This window comes from Anguilla rostrata, chromosome 5, assembly GCF_018555375.3.
Source record: "Anguilla rostrata isolate EN2019 chromosome 5, ASM1855537v3, whole genome shotgun sequence".
In the NCBI taxonomy this organism is placed as follows: domain Eukaryota; kingdom Metazoa; phylum Chordata; class Actinopteri; order Anguilliformes; family Anguillidae; genus Anguilla; species Anguilla rostrata.
Genome location: NC_057937.1, coordinates 35,400,154 through 35,419,287, shown reverse-complemented (window position 1 = coordinate 35,419,287; position 19,134 = coordinate 35,400,154). Strand labels below are relative to the sequence as shown.

Sequence of the window (19,134 nt, the reverse complement as noted above, 5' to 3'; positions counted from 1 at the left end):
TGAAAGAATTACAAGTACCTTATAAAAATAGGCTAAAAAAAGTAACACTACAATGCAGTTTGTCATTATTGAACGGCCGCTGGGGAGAGGTATTGAATCGTTGTAGAGTAATTTACTTCAAATGAAACGCTAATTTGTGGGCCAAAGGATATATATGTGTGTGTGTGTGTGTGTGTGTGTGTGTGTGTGTGTGTGTGTATGTATGTATATACAGACTGGTGGCAAATTAAAAGAAACCCCTGAATAAATGAGTGGAGAAACATAACAAATGCAGATGCTGCCATACAGGTGTACTGCATGATGCAATTAAGCAGTTAACATCCCAGCTGTTACCATGCTCTGAGGCATGTAAAAAATTCTGAGCAGGACCAGTTGACCTCAATGGATCAAGATGGCAAGAGGAAAAGATCTAAGTGACATTGAAAGAGGATTCATTATTGGGGCACGGATAGCAGGAGCTTCAGTCACAAAGGCTGCTCAACTGGATTAAAGTAACATCTGCATTATGATCTATGAAGAAAGACATCAGTAAATAGGTTCAGAAATTGTTGTCAAAAGTGCACATTATGTGACCATGATGCTGATCCATTAGTGCGATATGTAAGGAAAAAAAGAAGAGCAACTCTTCCTCATGGCTGAGAATGTCAATGCACAACGTGATCAGACAGTGTCAGCAAGAACAGTCCATTGACGACTACATAGAGAGGGATATTATAGTAGGATGTCAGTGCATAAACCCCTCATTACAAAGACGATTGCACATTTGAGAGGCACCACTGACCACTTGTGCCCTGCATTTGCATTTGTCAACATGAGGACTAGCGTAGTGCTAATGAAAGTCAATGAAGCCATTTCATGTGAGGGCGATATAGCTCGGGAGGTAAGACCGATTGTCTGGCAGTCGGAGGGTTGCCGGTTCAAACCCCACCCTGGGCATGTCGAAGTGTCCTTGAGCAAGACACCTAACCTCTAACTGCTCTGGCGAATGAGAGGCATCAATTGTAAAGCGCTTTGGATAAAAGCGCTATATAAATGCAGTCCATTTACCATTTGATGCCAAGAAATTAGAAAACAACTGTCAGAGAACCTTGGCCAAACCTTAGATTTACCAAAATCAACTGTTTGACTAAGTAGAAAGAGAGCACTGGTGTGCTCAGTAATCATAGAGGTCTTGGTTGACCAAGGAAGATCTCTTCAGGATGTGGCTATTGATGTGTGAGTGACTACTATCCACAGCATACATCAAAAACAGAACTACAGAGTAAACACTGCAAGATGCAAACCACTAGTTAGCCACAAAAAACAGGATGGCCAAGTTACAGTTTGCTAGTACCTAAGAAGTACCTAAAAGACCTGGAAAAAGGAACCTCCAAAGATATGCAACAAATTACTAAACATAACGACTTTCATTTACATAACATTAATATGTTCCCAACATCATAGTATACTGTAATGAGGGGCTATGTATAAAAAGTTCTGTAATTTCTAAATGGTGAATTGGGTCAGTTGGGTCACTTTTACCAGCCGGTGTAGATGTAGCTTTTAGACTCACACTAACCTCAGTGTGATTGCCTAACAGACGTGGACAACAAAGCCATGTGCCTGGACGAAACCTTGTCTGAGAGCCTCCCCGCCTCTCCTGAAACCGGCTTACTGTTTTGTCAGGAAGCAGTTCCCCCACCTCTGCACCTGGCTCCTCCCGAACCGCTGCACATTCGCAGCCTCTGCTGCCTTCCTGTATTAATTAAACCACGCATGCTGGCTTAAACTTCCTTCTCTGTTTGTCTCTGTCCACCCTAGCTGTCATTCACACAGCATCACTACTATGTCTTATAAAGTTTATTCTTTTTTCTCAAACTCTCCAATGTAGCTTCATTCATCCACGGTGGAGACTGTTTTTGGCTGGACCGCAACAGCGGGGCCAGCCCTACAAATGCGAGTGATGAAGTTACACCATTGGTCGGCCGAGTTATGACGTGACACCATTGGTCAGCCGGTCCAGCCACATACTAGGTTTTGACCTGGTCTTGTTTCAACTTTTTTCCCTTACCTTTGGAATGCATTTACAATGTGTATCAAGGACTACTCTTTTGAACCTGCCCCACTCTTCACTCACTGTCTTACAATCAAGGAGTTGCCCCCAGTCTATATGACTTCATTTCGCTTGTATCTTGTTAAAGTTGGCACACCTAAAATAAAAAATTCAGCACTTCAAGGAGGCCCTCGTAATGTGCAAATATAATTTGCTTATATTTGCAAATACATATAAACTAACTGCTGAATGATCACTTGTCCCAAGTGGCTTCATTGTCTCTATGCTGCAAATGATGTCAGGATTGTTACATGGCATAGCACCCAGTCCAGAATTTATTTCCTTCTGGGAGGCTGACTGACATAATGTGTTAAAACATGGTAATATACAAAATTTAGAAATTCTTCCTCACCTTTTTCTTGTCCTGTCAACAATTCCCAATTAATAGCAGAGTAATTGAAGTCACCCATAATAACTCTCTCCTGACAAGCTTGTTTTATACAGTACTGTGCAAAAGTCTTAGGCACCCTAGATTTTTAAATATAATATATTGTATATATTTGGTCTTAGATGTTTATTTTTTGTTTTCTGCATTAGTATGTCAGTAGAAAAGAGCAAAATTGAGATGTCCAAACATGAATTTTTACAGATACATTTTTGTATTTTGTTAAATAAAGTAATATTTTAAGTAATAGACTACTTTTCAGATAAAAACTTGATCAAGGGTCTCTGGGATTACCTGGAGAGCCAGAAGCAAGCGAAACAGCCAAAATCTGCAGAAGAACTGTGGCAAGTTCTCCAAAATGCTTGGAACAACCTACCAGCCAATTTTCCTATAAAACTGCCGGACAGTGTACCTAAGAGAATTGATGTAGTTTTAAAAGCGAAGGGTGGTCACACCAAACATTGATTTTACTTAGTTTTTAACTATTTACTGCTCTTTAAATTATTTATTTGATATGTATAACCTTTCATTTCATTATTTTTGAAAACATTTTAGCTGTACAGCATTTTTTTTTGCAGGTGCCTAAGACTTTCGCACAGTACTGTATTTCCAAAGAGCATTGTATTCACACTAGTCTGAAGCTGCCGATCAATAGCATACTCTTATTAAGGCCCTTCTCATATTCCCCTGTGAGCTTAATCTAAGTATTCTCACTAGGCATCAGTTGGTCAATTCCTGGAACTGGATGCCCCACAGGAGCTAGCCAAGGGTTCCCCAGGCTTTCCATGGTGCAGCCAGTCTTCTTCCACTCACTAATCCCCTCTGGCCATCTCTCATGTAGGCATGTGAATTCCTCTTCAATGCCAAGGCCAACTGCTGACACCAATGTAGCGATTTCAGAGTCTGACAGACCATTAGCGCATTTATTAACAACAGAGAAGCAGCATCAAACACACACTGACAGACTGATGACGAGCTGTAGCAGTGCGCCCTATCTGCAGTATACATCACCTGAGGCCATTATGCAAATAATTGTTAATTCCAGAACAACCAATAACTTCCTAGCTAGATAGACCAACGATATAACTAGAATAAACTCAGAAGTAAACACACAACTGTACATTGGGAAAACTGAGAAAGCTATATTCAGGTTTATCATCCTCTATAATATTTATAACCAGCATGGAGCTTTGTCACAATGAGGCATGAAGGATATACATTTTACACACTTTAAAATACAATCTATTTAAACAGCTGGGTATTTTTAGTGAAGCAATTCAAGATAAGTTCCTTGCTCAAGGGTGCAATGGCAGTTGAATCAGCCTACAACCTTGAAGATGAAAGTCCAGTTCTCTTGTCATTATAGTACACTGCTACACCTGCTGCCCATACGGGAAGAGCGCTCACTCACTCAAAATCCAAACAGGAGGTTAATAGCTGTAAGATCTCAACTGTATATTCAATTTTCCAAGTTTTGTCAGAACATTGCAGATGATGTAATGCCCACCGGCCACAACTGAAAATACAGGTCCTGTGAGTACTGCGTATCTCACTTCTCTGTATGCTTCCCTTTCTGCTCATAGATCAACAAGATTTTATAGCTGAAGCGCTGTGCTTTTTCTGACTCACAGTATCCCACAATGCTGTGGGCTTCTCCAAGGACTACAGAGAAACTGCTGCCTCTCAGTGGAAAATACTGCCAAACATATTGCTTCAAACACTCAATGGAAACATTTAATCAAGTTGGTTGTGGTGTGGTCCCAGATTCGCAAAGGAGTAGATTTAGAAAATAATGCACCTGGGCATAAATTTGTCTTTTGCTAGTGAGAATCTCAGTGAAACAGTACAAGTGACAGTGATAGACTATCTATCTTAGGACAATTAAGCCTAGTTCATTTTATGAAATACAAATCCAGGTACACAAACACTAGCCAGTATAAAGGCTTTGATTTACTTTGCTACTTGACACAACTTACTCTTTGCAAACTGTACCCCTCAGAAAACAAGCCCCCAACCACTCACAGAACATACATATACAAATAGAGTGAACAACCACACAAACAATCCACACACTTATACAGTATGATGGAAAACATATTGCATAAACACACTAAATGATATGCATGCAGTACCTAATACATGGGTCTGTAGAAAGCCCTAAGCATATGACTAGAGGGGCAAGTGAGCAGTATTTAAATGCTTTTCCTCACTGTTCTCACAGTAGGTCATTAGATAAATCAACACAAGCATGGCCAATTATACCATCAAGGATTAATTAAAAAAAGAAAAAATTTGCCCGCGCAAGTCAATATTGTGACTGTTAAAGGGAAGTGTAAAAACAGTGAAATATTGGCATGCCCACAACTTCTAGAAAAATTATTATAGTGCAACCACTGGATATAGTTCCTTTTGCAATTCACCATTAAACCACTGCCAAAACATAAGAACAGATCAGCATTTCAAATATAAGAACATGAAAAGTGAAAGCTGACAAAAATCTTAAATGTGGCAAATATGCAATAAAAGAGGAAATCAGGAAGGGGGCAAATACGTTTTCACGGCAGTGTAGGTTTCCAAAATATACATATAACGCACAGTATTTATTATGCATCCTACAATTACATACATACTTGATCAGGCCCGCACAAGCACACAAACATATTCAAATGTGTCCATTTATTATGATAGGCGTTTAAAATTTTGTTTTGTTTGTTTTGCAGAAAGCTATGACATAAAATGATTAAATAACATGAAAGCAAAACAAGTGCCAAGAGATACTGGGTTCCCAGCTTGGAAAACTAAAACCCCATGCCTCCAATGACAAAATAAATAAAACTGCTGCCTTGACACTGACACTGAACAAAAAGGTAAGTGATTATGATTAGCTGCCTTTATTAATCTGTTTTTAATATAGGGGTTGGTGTTACCTGTAGAGAGCTCATCTTCTGCTTTGAGCTCTGCTCCATCTAGAATCCCAGCACTCGCCAAAAATGTAAAAGAAATTATTCATACACATGCACTCTTACACACATTTAGGCGTGCACAGACACATACAGGTATGCAGGCACACACTAGCCCAAGTGCACAACCCACAAACACTCTCTCATATTGAAAAACATCTCATATTGAAAAACAATGGCTAATTAATTTATTATGCTAATGTGTTTATCCACCATTAAATCTATGCATTTCAAACACAGCATGGATAAGTAGAATATTTTGAGGATGGAACCTTGTGTCACTTGCATTTCCCAGAAAGCATACATGTGTATTACTCAGAATCTACCATGTAAGTGGATACATTACTGAGAAACCATTACACTGGTTAGGGGCACAGAACATGCATAAAAGCATTTTGTCTTGTGGGCTAGTAGTTTCTCTGTTCGAACTAATGTCTCCTTGACCAGCAGAGGTTAATGATGTAATGTCACTCTTACCTAATGTAATGCGTTTTCAATTGCATCATCCCTCCAGTTCATTCGTTTTAGCAGGAGATTTTAGAATTATTGCACCGTGACCAGACCCTGACTGGTACATTACAGAACACAAGCTGATATAAAAAGATATAATATAAGAAGACCTTGGAGCATGAGAGGACATAGCTGTGATTTTTGTTCATGACAAGGAAGAAAAATATGTTACCACACTCCTGTAGGCATGTGGAAATACCATGAGACTGAAGTGAATGGGTAAAACTGTGGTGTATGTTTATAGGAAATACCAGGCAATAGGTCTTATTACCTACTGACCTGGTCAAAACCCTGCATAGATTTAAGTTGTTTTGCCTTAGGTCAGTTATGATTAATTTGAAACAGCCTGCTGATTTGCCTAGATGATTTTGTTAAGATCCACTCTTATCTATCCCTTCCCTAGTTTGAGAAGCCATGAATAGCAACGATTTACATGTGGCTCTCAGTCTTAGGCCCAGAGATGTGGATGTCGGAAACACTGATAGTAAAATTCACCCATCAGTGAGCACCAGCCACGGCTCAGTTTGGCCCAGGGACCATAAACCAGAACAATGGCCACATTCAGTGCAGGGGTGACGTCCAAAAACAAAATAGGCAAATCACGGGTCCCGCCCGCTTCTACCTGCTCTATGGGAATATTACCGGCTCGCCGAGGCTTTTAGCCGCTCTTTCCCACAAGGTTCCAGGAGGATAGCGGGAAGATGGAGCAGCAACGGTCACCGGTGGTGGAGCCGCAGGAGGGGAACTTGGAGCGCAGACTGCGAGACCTGACCTTAAAATGGTTCACTGACACGCAGGCCCCTCTCATAGCACGTGATGGCACCGTCCCACCCTGGTTCCAAGGGTACATCAGCAGAAAGTAAGATTTCCTTCTATTCAAGACAAACATACCTGTATATAATTCTAAAATTTTAAATATGCTGTCCATTTATGCAGCTGTATATGTGCATAGCCTATATGTGAATGACAGGTGTCAAGGACACTTTGGGGAAAAAATTAATATGGGAGCCAGTCTAGCTTTTTTACCTTTATCAACCTGTGTTTGTGATTTGTGACAGAGATGCAAACATGGTGCCTTAATATGGCTAGGCTGAATAATGCCATGGATTATGACATTTAAATGTCACACTTAATGTTTAAGGGAAACTGAAGATCTGATGAAAGATCAGCCAGAGGGGTGCTTTCTCATCCGCCTGAGTGACAAAGCTATTGGCTACATTCTCTCCTACAGGTGAGTGAAAGAGTGTAAATTACAACATGGGTTCCCAAACAATTGGTTGGGACCAGATGGAGGGTGGTTAAGGTGGGTTATCTAAAGAAGAAGATGCAGATCAACCAGCTGTAGTTGTTAAGGGTGAAAAGAATCTGGTTGTTTCACATTTTAAATATCTTGGACTTGCTATTCATTCATATACAAGTCCATGATATTAAAAAAAAAAAACAGGTAATCAGGACAGAAAAAGTTAATCTGAAGAAAAATACATTTTCAACATATAGAAATTTCAAGTTACTCACACATACAAAGAACTGTCCTTAATTCAAACTTGCAAAAACTAGGCCTGTCATTAAAAGTATTGCTATCAAAATTAGGCTTACAAGAAACAATATTCGATATCTTAGCTCATACAAATGAAATAAGCTGTATGCAGTGCTATCCGATGTTTCCTAAATTATTTCAAGCAACTTTGCCTTGTGTTTTTTCATCTTACCATCTGAACATTGTGATACAATTTGAATGTCAACATTGCATAGGTCCCATAGGCAAACACACTACCAGTGAGCAACTATCAAACTAGTTGCAGGGGCCGCAAAATGTGTGTGTATGAAATGTTATTTTTTGGCTGATGTAGCAAAAGTTGAGTGGGGGCCTGCAGCATTTGTGATGATGTAATCAGCAGGAAGAGGAAGAAGAAGAAAAAGAAGAAGAAGAAGAATAAAAAGAAGGAAAAAATGCTTTGGGACTTTATTGTGTAGACCTGTGACTTCTGTCTGTTGACATGTGGTCAGAGGGTGCAAAATAATATTTTTGGGGCTGAGAGTCTGTGGTCATTGTGGGTATTTCTGTAAGAAATCCTGAAAAGTACCAAACTCTTGGTGCTGTGTGAAGATGCATTGTCTGTCTTTTTAACATTGATGTACAACGACTGTATGACTGTTACCTATTGTATGACCTTATTTTAGTTATATGTACTCTGTCTTTTAGGTTACCTGCCCAGAGACAACAGATGAAATTTAGCTTGATAACTAACACTGGGATGGCCAAGTGGCATTAATAAATTAATGTATTTAAAAAAAATACCTCCACATACTTTACATAATTAGTATCCATTGACATTTATATAAGCCAACAGTAATGTGCTGTGCACTAGTTACAGAGCACATGCAGTGATAGTATTATGTTTAAAAAACACAATATTCCACGTTATAGTATGTGTCTTGATACGTTTCAATAAAGGATGGGTTACAGAAAATGTACAGGGATCAGAATTTCTGAATTTCTCAAGCTGAAATTAATTCAATAATACTTATTAATTAATTAATCATTAATTATATTTATTTATATTGAAACCTGACTGCTTTAACTGATATTTACTGCCTGGTATTTACTGCCTGCTATACAGAGAGACTGTTGGCCCCTTCTGTGTCAGCTTGTGTTTGCGTAGTTCAGTATACGCACAAATAGCAGACAAAACAATGCGACCAGCAGACTAAAGAGCACTCTTTTGCTTCAGAGGGCAGGATCGATGTCGCCACTTTGTCATAACGCAGAACAAGTCCGGGCAGTTCGCCGTCTCTGGAGACACGGAGACTCACGACAGCCTGGCCAACCTGATTGAGTACTACAAGAGCTGCCCCATCGAGCCCTTTGGAGAGAAACTGACCACTTCCTGTTTTCAGGTATGGAGACCCACTTGCCCTCCCCACCCTGTGATCTTTAGTCCATTACAACCAGCAGATTATATTTTTACTTCACATTGATTCCTGAATATGAAAAAAAAACTATTATACATTTGAGACAAAAAGGTTTTAACCATATAATAAGCACTGGTAGTGCTGTATTTTTCATGCAAAATCCCACCCTATGAAAAACAGAGGGGATTCACATTACATGGGTTGGGTGCCTCTTCTTATATTGTTTAGCCTACACCTTTGTGCCATTTTCGAAAGCAACTCACAATTAGCATTTGATTGTACTTAACCTTAAAATAATTCTTCCGTGTAACAAAGTACAAATGTGTCTTTGTGTATTTTAGGTTGGCGGTAGAATTGGCCCATGTGTAAGAGAAATCAAGTTTAGCAGGTGATTAACAGTCTCATCCCCATGCAGACCCCCAGCAGCGAGGTGTATGACGTGGTCCAGGTTGACCTGAAGGACAGGCCAACTGTCAGCATGAAGGCCATGAAGGACATGTGGAGCATCCGCACCCCCCACCATGGTCCTAAACACTCACCTGACCATGCACCCAACAACGCCCCTGACCATGCCTCTGATCGGGAATTCAACTGCACCCCTGACCGTACACCCAACTGCACCCCTAACCACACACCCAACCGCACCCCTGACCGCACACCCAACCGCACCCCTGACCGTACACCCAACCCCACCCTTAACCACACACCCAACCGCACCCCTGACCGTACACCCACCCGCATCCCTGACTGCACACCCAACCGCACCGCTGACCGCACACCCAGCCGCACACCATACCAGGACTGCCCTCCAGCACTACCACCCAAGACCTGCAACAGGAGGGCAGCCCCTACAATTTCTTATGACTTGAACACTCCTCCAGAGGTAAACCGGCACCCCCATAACTTGCAACTGATTGTTTTTCTTTCTTTTTTTTCTTTTTTTTTCTTGAAAGATGGGTGAGGTGAAGTGGAATGGGGGTAAATTTGACTTGATATGGGGTACATTTGCAGGAGTGTGATGGTGTGGAGGAAGTTGGTGAGATACAATAGGGTATGGCTGAGGAGCAGTAATTTTGATATTAATTCTTAAAAATGAACCACAAAGGTCAGCAATATCCAATAAAGCAGCGAGTCATCCATGGCACTGACTCCTTTATCTTTCACAACCAGATACTACCCCGGCAGCCCAGAGGGGGCACTGCTCTGAGAAATTCACTGAGTAGCTCTCTGAATTCTCAGTTAGTGCATAACAAGAGCAACACCAAGATTCAACCCCAGCTGACTGAACAGAAGAGTCTGAAAATTCCCCCAACCACCCATCTGAATACCTGCAATGCTGGTCTGGGTGGTGGGTCCCTCCCCTGCATCCGACCCAATTCCCAGGAAGTCAAGCCCACGGGTGGTGTGGTCCCGGCAATGGGCACGGTGTACTCAGAGCTGAACCTGGAGACTTTCCGGAGTGTTTCCTTACCTATCCTTGACAATAGCCAGGGGATGCAGCACCCCTACAGGCAGGCTGCCTTCAATCCCCCAAAACTGCCATCCAGCCCCTGCAAGCGAGCTACCTGCCAGACCTATTCCCTTCTGGACCCACGAGAGCACAGTCTCCAGTGGGCTGCCCAGGGCCTGCCCAGCAGCAGCAGCCTGGACAAGCTGAACATCAATCCCCTGTACCAGACCACTTGGGAGGACTGTCAATGGGTGCCCCACAGCTGCGTCCCGGGCCCTGTGGAGCCCCGCCATCCTTCTGGGTCCCAGCAGGACCAGGACACCTACGACCAAGTCCCCCACGAGCCCCCACCAGCCCGCTTCCTCATTGACAACACCTATGAGCTGATCCCAGATCAGAGCTTCCAGGGAAGCTCCCGCACCCACCCGTCCATCAGCAACACTTATGAGCTGATCCAAGATCAGTGCCTCAAGGATGATCTCAACAGCAACACATATGAGACACTCAATGACCTGCAGCCCAAACACTCAGAGTCTGGTTTGGGAATAAAGGTAGGGCCACCATAATACCCGAGTTGGGACAGTGAGGACTAAGTAAAATATGTTCATCACCATAACACCATTGTTTAATTTTCAACTCTCTAAATACCGTACACTGTTAAAACTTGCATATCAACAGTTAAAACGTATTACTTAACCAACGTATAAAATATATTTATTTGATTTAATCAGGTAATTATTATCAAAGATATCAATTATCAATTAAATCACCAAATTTCTTAATAGGCAGAACAACCTGTTGGCTCAACCTTTATCAACATGTACAATTCACAACCAGATTAAAATATAGAAATTTAATGGTGCTTTCACACCTAAAGGTTCGTTTTCTTAATTGAACCTAAAGTGAGAATGATACATTGTTTCATTTTTTAGTTGATTAGGTGAGTTGTGGAAGGGTGGAGATGTGTCTTGTCTGAAAGCTGACAGATTTACATATTTAAAGTTGCCTCATGTTGTTGGAAGCATGGCTAAGCTTTTTGATATTATTATGAAAGGATTAATGGTTTTAGCCTCTTTATAATGAGACCAAACATGTATATGTTTGGGGGTAATCCAGCTCAGCTATCGAACACCTCTTTAAAAATGCAATTTTACTTCTGCTTCTAACAACAGAGGTAATATTTGTGGACAAATAATTATTAAATCCAGCTAGTTGTGATAACCACCTTCAAGCAAAATATTTTCCTTGTAACAAAACCAAATCGCATTGCGTTGGGTTCCACTTAAAACTGGAACTGCTTATAAAATGTAGATTTGAACTGTCAACAACCATTGACCTCAACAACCGTTATCTATATAAAAATAAAAATTGTCAATCAATAATCAATCATTTCAATTAAATGTTACAGATTGCTTTCAAACTTAAAATTAAAGGGAACATGATCTTTGTGTGTTCTGTAGCCACACTGGGTGTCTGGTCCTTGTTGCTCTGGATAACAATGTCTGCTGAACATCATCCACAAACAGAGGGTCCTGCTCTCTGCACTGTATTATTGGACACCCATACTATTTTATTGTGCATCTATATTGCTGGATTCATGTTGACCCAAAGCATGCTGCATGTTAAATGCTGTAAACAAGCTTATATTCATTCATTTATTCATTTCTTCATAAATTCACTCAATTACTGTAATTGATTTTTTCTATTTTCTTTCTACAGGCTGATAAGTGGTGGCGGTTTTTTACAGAAAATAAGAAAAAATAAAACCTACATTCAGAAAATCTCCACTGGACATCCGATGAACATCACATCTCTGTATGTTGTACCATCACAACATTTGTGAAACATTTAACAACACAAATGCTGTTTTACAAGATGTGAACTTCTCTTTGAAAACACAATTTCTGCTGTTTGTAACTTGTAGTGGCCTGATTGATGTTGCTGATGTGGTCTTTTGTATTCCTGAATTCTCAGAAGACCAATGTAGGTTTTATTACGACCTGTAGGAATTACACACATTTATTATCCATTCAGTGACAGAATAGTGTATCACTTGCCTGTAAAATGTAACAGCTAGCTAATATACATTAGTTTGCAATAATTATCTATGAGTCTCATCAATGAGCTGTAGTAATAAAATGTATAAATCTATAATCTCACTTTTTTACGTGAAGGAATGTATCATTTTCATAATTGTTGATGAATTGTTCTTACTTCATGAGCTAAATGTTGTTTACCATTTCTGCATTTGTCAGACAGTGAGCTGTTTTGAATGGCCACTTAGTGCCATCAATTCTTGTACGGTATGCCACCAACTCAGGTAATGTTGAATATCCAATCTTAATGTCAACTGATTTTATAACCCTAAATTTTCAGTGCAGTCCCAAGAACGCTAACAGATGTGTCACCTGGCTCTTCCGGCCTCGTTCTCGAAATGAGCCCAAGCAGATTTGATCGGATTAACTGTGCTTATGACAGTTTCCACAAGCATTTCAGCACTCTTCATTTCTTTTCTTATCTGAATTTGTTCTTCGGTAAGATCGAAATGTATGTGTGTTTGGGAACAGGTGTAAAGGCATACACATAAGATCTTTCTATTTGGAGTATGCTTTATTATTCATGTCAAATCATTTCAAGTAGTTACCAAGTAGTTAATCAATACAGTTGGTTTATCAATATTATTTGAATATTAAATAATAGGCTATTGATTTTAACAACATTAACTAACCTATCTAAATAAAATTTAAATTTTTATTAGTTTATGGTTTCAACTTCAGCTGAGATTTAGTTATTTTTAAGAGCAGGCTTGCTAGTTTCAGTTTAGTTTCACCTTTTAAAAACATTAAGTTTACTTTTTATTTTTATTTAAGTTTATGATGATATTTTCCTCATATAGTTTTTGTCTTTGTTTTAGTTTACAATACTAACCTTTTTTGGAATGCACATAATTAACTTCATTTATTGATAAAAACGATTGATGATGATGATGATTGATAATGATATACAATATAAAGACCCATACGTGCACAGACAAACCCTAACGTTTAGCAATGGCATATTTGTTGCTTTCAGATTACTTGGCTAATCGTGCCTTGGGACGAGTATGTATCTTTAGGGACCGTGGAGATACTTTTGTGGAGAGTGATGAAGGGCTGAAGTTTGCACATGAAGCTGAATGAGACCTGGCCTATATGGGATCGCTAGCGTGTTTCCGTATGCAAATCAGCATGAACAGGGACGCATTCAGAACAATTGGCATTCATGCTCTAATACACCTGGGACAAAATCGAAGGTCTGTGCATTGACCAGTAACCTGAGATGGGTGAGCCGGGGGGGTGGGGAGGGGAGCTGGTAATAATGTGTAATAATGCTAGGAAATGTGCTAGGAAAGTTGCCATAATTTAATAAATTATTTATCAAATTAGACTATTATTTAGGCTATTGTTGCATTATTTTTACTTATTCTAAGCATGGATAACTTGACCAAGAATTTCATGGTGTGGGTAGCTTGACAGTGTTATCAGAATCACAGGTCACACTGTACATGATGAACATGGTTACCAAAAAACAAAAACACTACTGTCAAAACTTAAAGTAAAGATTTGAAACTTGCTGCCTTGGCAATTGAACCTTTGGCCAAGAAAAATAGTCAAGAACAGAAAACCTCAGGTCTTCAGGTTGGAGACCAGCACTACAAGCTTATTCTCTAGTGTGACACTGTTGAACAATCCATGCCACATCCTTCTATCCATTTTTAAATAATATTCTGAGGTTTCTGGCTATAAAATCAATTTTTTTTAAAACAGAGATAATGGAAAGAATGATATGCCAGAAAGTGTGAAGACATTCAAATGGGTCCCTGAAAGTATTAAATATTTAAAATAAGTGGCAACAATTGCATAAGGAAAATTTTATGCCTTTGCTGAATAATGTGAAAGAAGATCTTCAAGAATGGAATAACTCCCTATAAATATTAATAAGGAAAATGAATTTATTCAGAACGTATGGCTGCCAAAGTTTTTGTTTGCATTTTTTATTATTCCTTTAACCCAACCAAAACAATTCTTTTTATATTTTCTGGCCTCACAAGGTTTTTATTTATATCATATAAACTAAAGTACTAAAGAGGAATGGTGGATTCATATTGAGAATCCTCAAGTGTATCCTTGTAATTACCTTTCTTATTTATTGTCTAAGAATAAGCTCTGCAATGTAAACAACTTCATACTGAATACTACAACATGGGAAAAAAGCTGGTGAATATACCAATAAGTATACCTATGGCAATACAGAATTATGGAATAACCCATGGATTAACATTACAGTTTATGTAATAATCTATTGGAGCGTAATGGGTGGCCTGTGATTTGTTTTTGTTAAAGGTAGTGTTATGTGTATTTGAGTCAAAAATAATGAGATGAACACATTTTTAAGAAATTAAATAAAGTATACTTACGTCAGTATGCTATCAGTATCCAGGAGTTATTTTATAGTTCATTTTCGAAACGGTTTTCAGTAAGACTAAAGCAATGTTTAATTTTCCAAAAAAAAAAAAAACATTTTAAAAAGTTGAAAAACAATTTGTGGTGTGTTCTGAAAACATAGGCATAATTCACTTTGTTAAGTTCAGTTTAGATTTGAGAGATCTCATTGATTCACAAAACTAAAAAGGAAATAATTGTAACATTTTAACATGAAATTTCAATGGACAGCAAAAAATTTTTCTCTCAGTTTGTGTCGTAGAAGCTGTTTCAATACTCTGTCTGGACTTCACCAGCTTGTCTTTCCTGTCCTCTACAGTTTCTATGTAGGCTCTATAGTCCCTGAGATGTGTACTCAAAATGATGAACTGCCCCAGTCAGCTAAATCTAGCAACAGAAATCTGCTACTATCAATCACATAACAGCAAGTCTATGTCAGAAAAAGTTAACTAAGTTTTCCAGATGCATTTTCAGAGATTGAGTGTCTGGAATCAAGATCCTGGAGCAAACCCAATATTGACGTAAGCCAACTTTCGACCTACTGCATGCGTCACATTCTCTAGGACAGAGATATGTGTGGGTTTCCTCTACCAGAGTCATATCTGCATGCTGCACATGCATAAATTCTTGCCAGAAGGAAAATTTATCATGCTCAGGGGTCAGATTCAAATTGATGATTTACACACTATTGCAAAACTAGGATGCTGATATTGCTCATGATTGCCATCAAGGGAGGTTATAAACATGTCACTGGTGGCTGAGTCAGTATTTGTAAATTCGTAACTATGATTTTGAGACATGATGCTCATAAATTGAGATATCAACATCAGAAATGGGAATGTTCAAAGGCAAACGGAACAATATGTTCCAGGCTCACCTCAACTGATTTAGAGTTGCTTGCCTGTTTAGCCTTGCAGCTCAAACTAATGGAGCGGCATCATAGTCTGAGAACATGCAGCTCTGACCACAGCTGCCCTTTACTGACAATGTGTTTCCCTCCTAGTTCCATGCTAATATTATATTAGAGCAGTTCCTTGTGTTCATCAAGTTGAGCTGTCACACTGACACTTCTGGTAAACATGCCCCATCAATCCCTCCTATATAAAAATCACTGGGGTCTCATATTTTAGTTATTCTAGCCATAATTATAGGCAGCCAGGCATGCCCAGCATTTTTGTACAGGACCCTGAGCATGCTGGGGTGTTAATTGCTTAATTAACTCAGTAACCACCACTGTATGTAAGCACCTGCTTTCAATATACTTATGATTCAATACACATGAAAACGAAAGCAAGAGAACTTTGATACATGGACAACAGCAATATCTTTGTGTACCACGTAATGGAACAAAGGTTGAAGAGTGATCTTCGGCAGTGACTAGTGCCCCTCAAAGTGGCATTAAAAGCTATTAAACCACATGCAGCGTTTAAGAGTCAGGTGACTTCCTTCAGCTGCTACCATCAAAATGGACTGCCTACGGAAAATGCGGCCAGTGTTATGAAGGTGCTTTGGTATGACAGACGATGGCATCACACACAGTACCAGTCCAAGCAGCATAATGAGAAGCTATGTTCACATAGCAGTTCAATAGCCTTACTGGCCTGTAGTCGGTATCTGGTCCAAACAGAAGCGCTTGTCCTGAAATCTAAATCAGCAGATGTTCTCTGTGGAGGCTGTAATTTACAAAGCTGCTGAGTAAGCAGCATATTCGCCCGGGTTTCTCATGTCAGTCTCATAAATGGAGCCCCAGCTAATAGGATGAGAAATTAACGGCATATTAGCTTGGGCTGTTTCCCTAATAGCTACGAAACACTGATTTATCCATTTATTTTCATTCCATATTTCATCCTCACTATAGCCAGTTGCATAACCCTCAGGGTTGATTGGGTTCAGTTTGTGTGATGTGCATTTTGGCGGAAATTTTCTTGCTTCCATATTCAATGCTTAGAATCCATATCCAGGGCAGAGTGTTGTCAAATATACAAACTTTATGTTTACTTGACACTCCCTTGTCCCTGATTTTCATGGATGTTTGAGGATTCCGCTGTCAGAGAATTACTGTCCCCTTCCATACAAGTTCTGACCAATGCAGCAAATGTACACTGAACACTCTAGTGTTCACTCTAGTGTTTCTTTTGCACCTCTACATCATGAACCAATGCACTTGTTGTACGTCGCTCTGGATAAGAGCGTCTGCTAAATGCCTATAATGTAATGTAATGTAATGTAACAAGGAATAGTATGTGTATTTAACTGTTCAATCTGAATTTCTTCAGAAAATCTCTAGCCGCACAAATGGTTTTACTTGGACATGTTCTCAGGCTTATTGCAACTGGCCGGCTTCAAAAAAAGTGTCCATATTCACACCCAGAGATCAGCTGACCTGTATGATTATGGTGACTAAATCTTTTGCAAAGTGCTAATAAAAACCATACACTATGTGTTACACCTGACAAACACACACACACACACACACAGTTTCAGCTCAGCTACCCCTGCAGTTTGATAAATGAACCCTCTTGCGGAGAGAAATGGAACCATTTGTGCCATTTAAACAGGATAAGTGTGCTGACAATGTGCTGTTTTTTTTTTGTTTTTTTTTAAACAATTTTTTGAATCTGAGATGAAAGGTGGGCTGTATATCATCTCTTACCTAATATGGCCAAGGACACTTCCTTTCTGCTCCTCGAGGCATCAGATTTACTGTGCCCTGGTAGCACAGAGCAAAATCAGCCCTTTGGCTGCAGAGGTATCCCATGATCCATCTGTGCTTACACACACACTACAGGCAGTGTGCTCCCCATGATCCATCTGTACTTACACACACACACACACACACACTACAGGCAGTGTGCTCCCCATGATCTATCTGTGCTTACACACACACACACACACACACACACACTACAGGCAGCATGCACCCCATGGTCTATCTGGGCTTAAACACACACATTCTCTCTCTCTCTCACACACACACACACACACACTACAGGCAGTGTGCTCCCCATGATCTATCTGTGCTTACACACACACACACACTACAGGCAGTGTGCTCCCCATGATCCATCTGTGCTTACACACACACTACAGGCTGTGTGCTCCCCATGATCTATCTGTGCTTACACACACACACACACACACACACATACACACACACTACAGGCAGTGTGCTCCCCATGATCTATCTGTGCTTACACACACACACACACACTACAGGCAGTGTGCTCCCCATGATCTATCTGTGCTTACACATACACACACACACTACAGGCAGTGTGCTCCCCATGATCTATCTGTGCTTACACACACACACACACACTACAGGCAGTGTGCTCCCCATGATCTATCTGTGCTTACACACACACACACACACACACACACACACTACAGGCAGTGTGCTCCCCATGATCTATCTGTGCTTACACATACACACACTACAGGCAGTGTGCTCCTCATGACTCATCTGTGCTTACACACACACACACACTACAGGCAGTGGGCTCCCCATGATCTATCTCTGCTTAAACACACACACACACAGACACACACACACACACTACAGGCAGTGTGCTCCCCATGATCTATCTGGGCTTAACCACACACACACACTACAGGCAGTGTGGGGATCTGTATTAGCCCCATACTCACCACTGAAACATGGGCACTCAGTAGACTCCAGTTTTCTTCTTTGATTTTCCTTTTGTTTTCAGATCATAAATGAGGATGGGAGAGTGGATTTGAGGGTGTGAAGTTGGGAGTGAGATGCAGTTGGTTGGGAGTAGGAGGTGAGCTTGTGGAATCAGAAGAGAAAGTGGGAGTGGATGTAGAAGAGTAAGGGGTGAAAATGCATTTGGCAGGGCGAAGTGTTAGTGCGTGGTTTTGGGAGAGCGATTTGGGGGCAGGTGAGGTTAGACAACAGAGCAAGATAGAATTAAACGCATTTCCTCAAAGTTAATCCCAGGCCATCTGTTACACTCTTATCCTATTGCATGTGCAGAAAGCAACTGCCTGATTCACTATACAATATCATCTGTAATATCAAACATAATGCACAGTCTTAATTATACTTAATATATTTTCATGCAAGTTTCGTACCTGTACTTCTGCCTCAAGAATCTGCAACAGCCAACAAGCTGATTGAGAAAGATAAATAAACTAAAACGTATTAGCTTTGATCTATAAAGTCCCTTCTGTGGATGACATTTACAGATCAATATAAAAGTCATTCTTTAACTGTATGAAATAGTTAATTAAATTAATGAAACATTCATTGTGTTACTATGGTGCTGTAGTGAGGATCACAATCTTTTTCATTATTCTCCAAAGAAGAAAATGTAGACACC

General features: G+C 40.0%; 1 protein-coding gene across 1 annotated transcript; it reads left to right on the top strand.

The window, feature by feature from the left end:
• The first annotated feature begins 6,648 nt into the window (after positions 1-6,648).
• On the top strand, positions 6,649-10,876 carry LOC135256148 (SH2 domain-containing protein 7-like). Its single transcript, XM_064337992.1, has 4 exons — positions 6,649-6,806; positions 8,680-8,845; positions 9,276-9,743; positions 10,244-10,876. Exons 1-4 carry the CDS (start codon positions 6,649-6,651, stop codon positions 10,874-10,876), a joined length of 1,425 nt encoding a protein of 474 aa, XP_064194062.1.
• Positions 10,877-19,134: the final 8,258 nt, after the last annotated feature.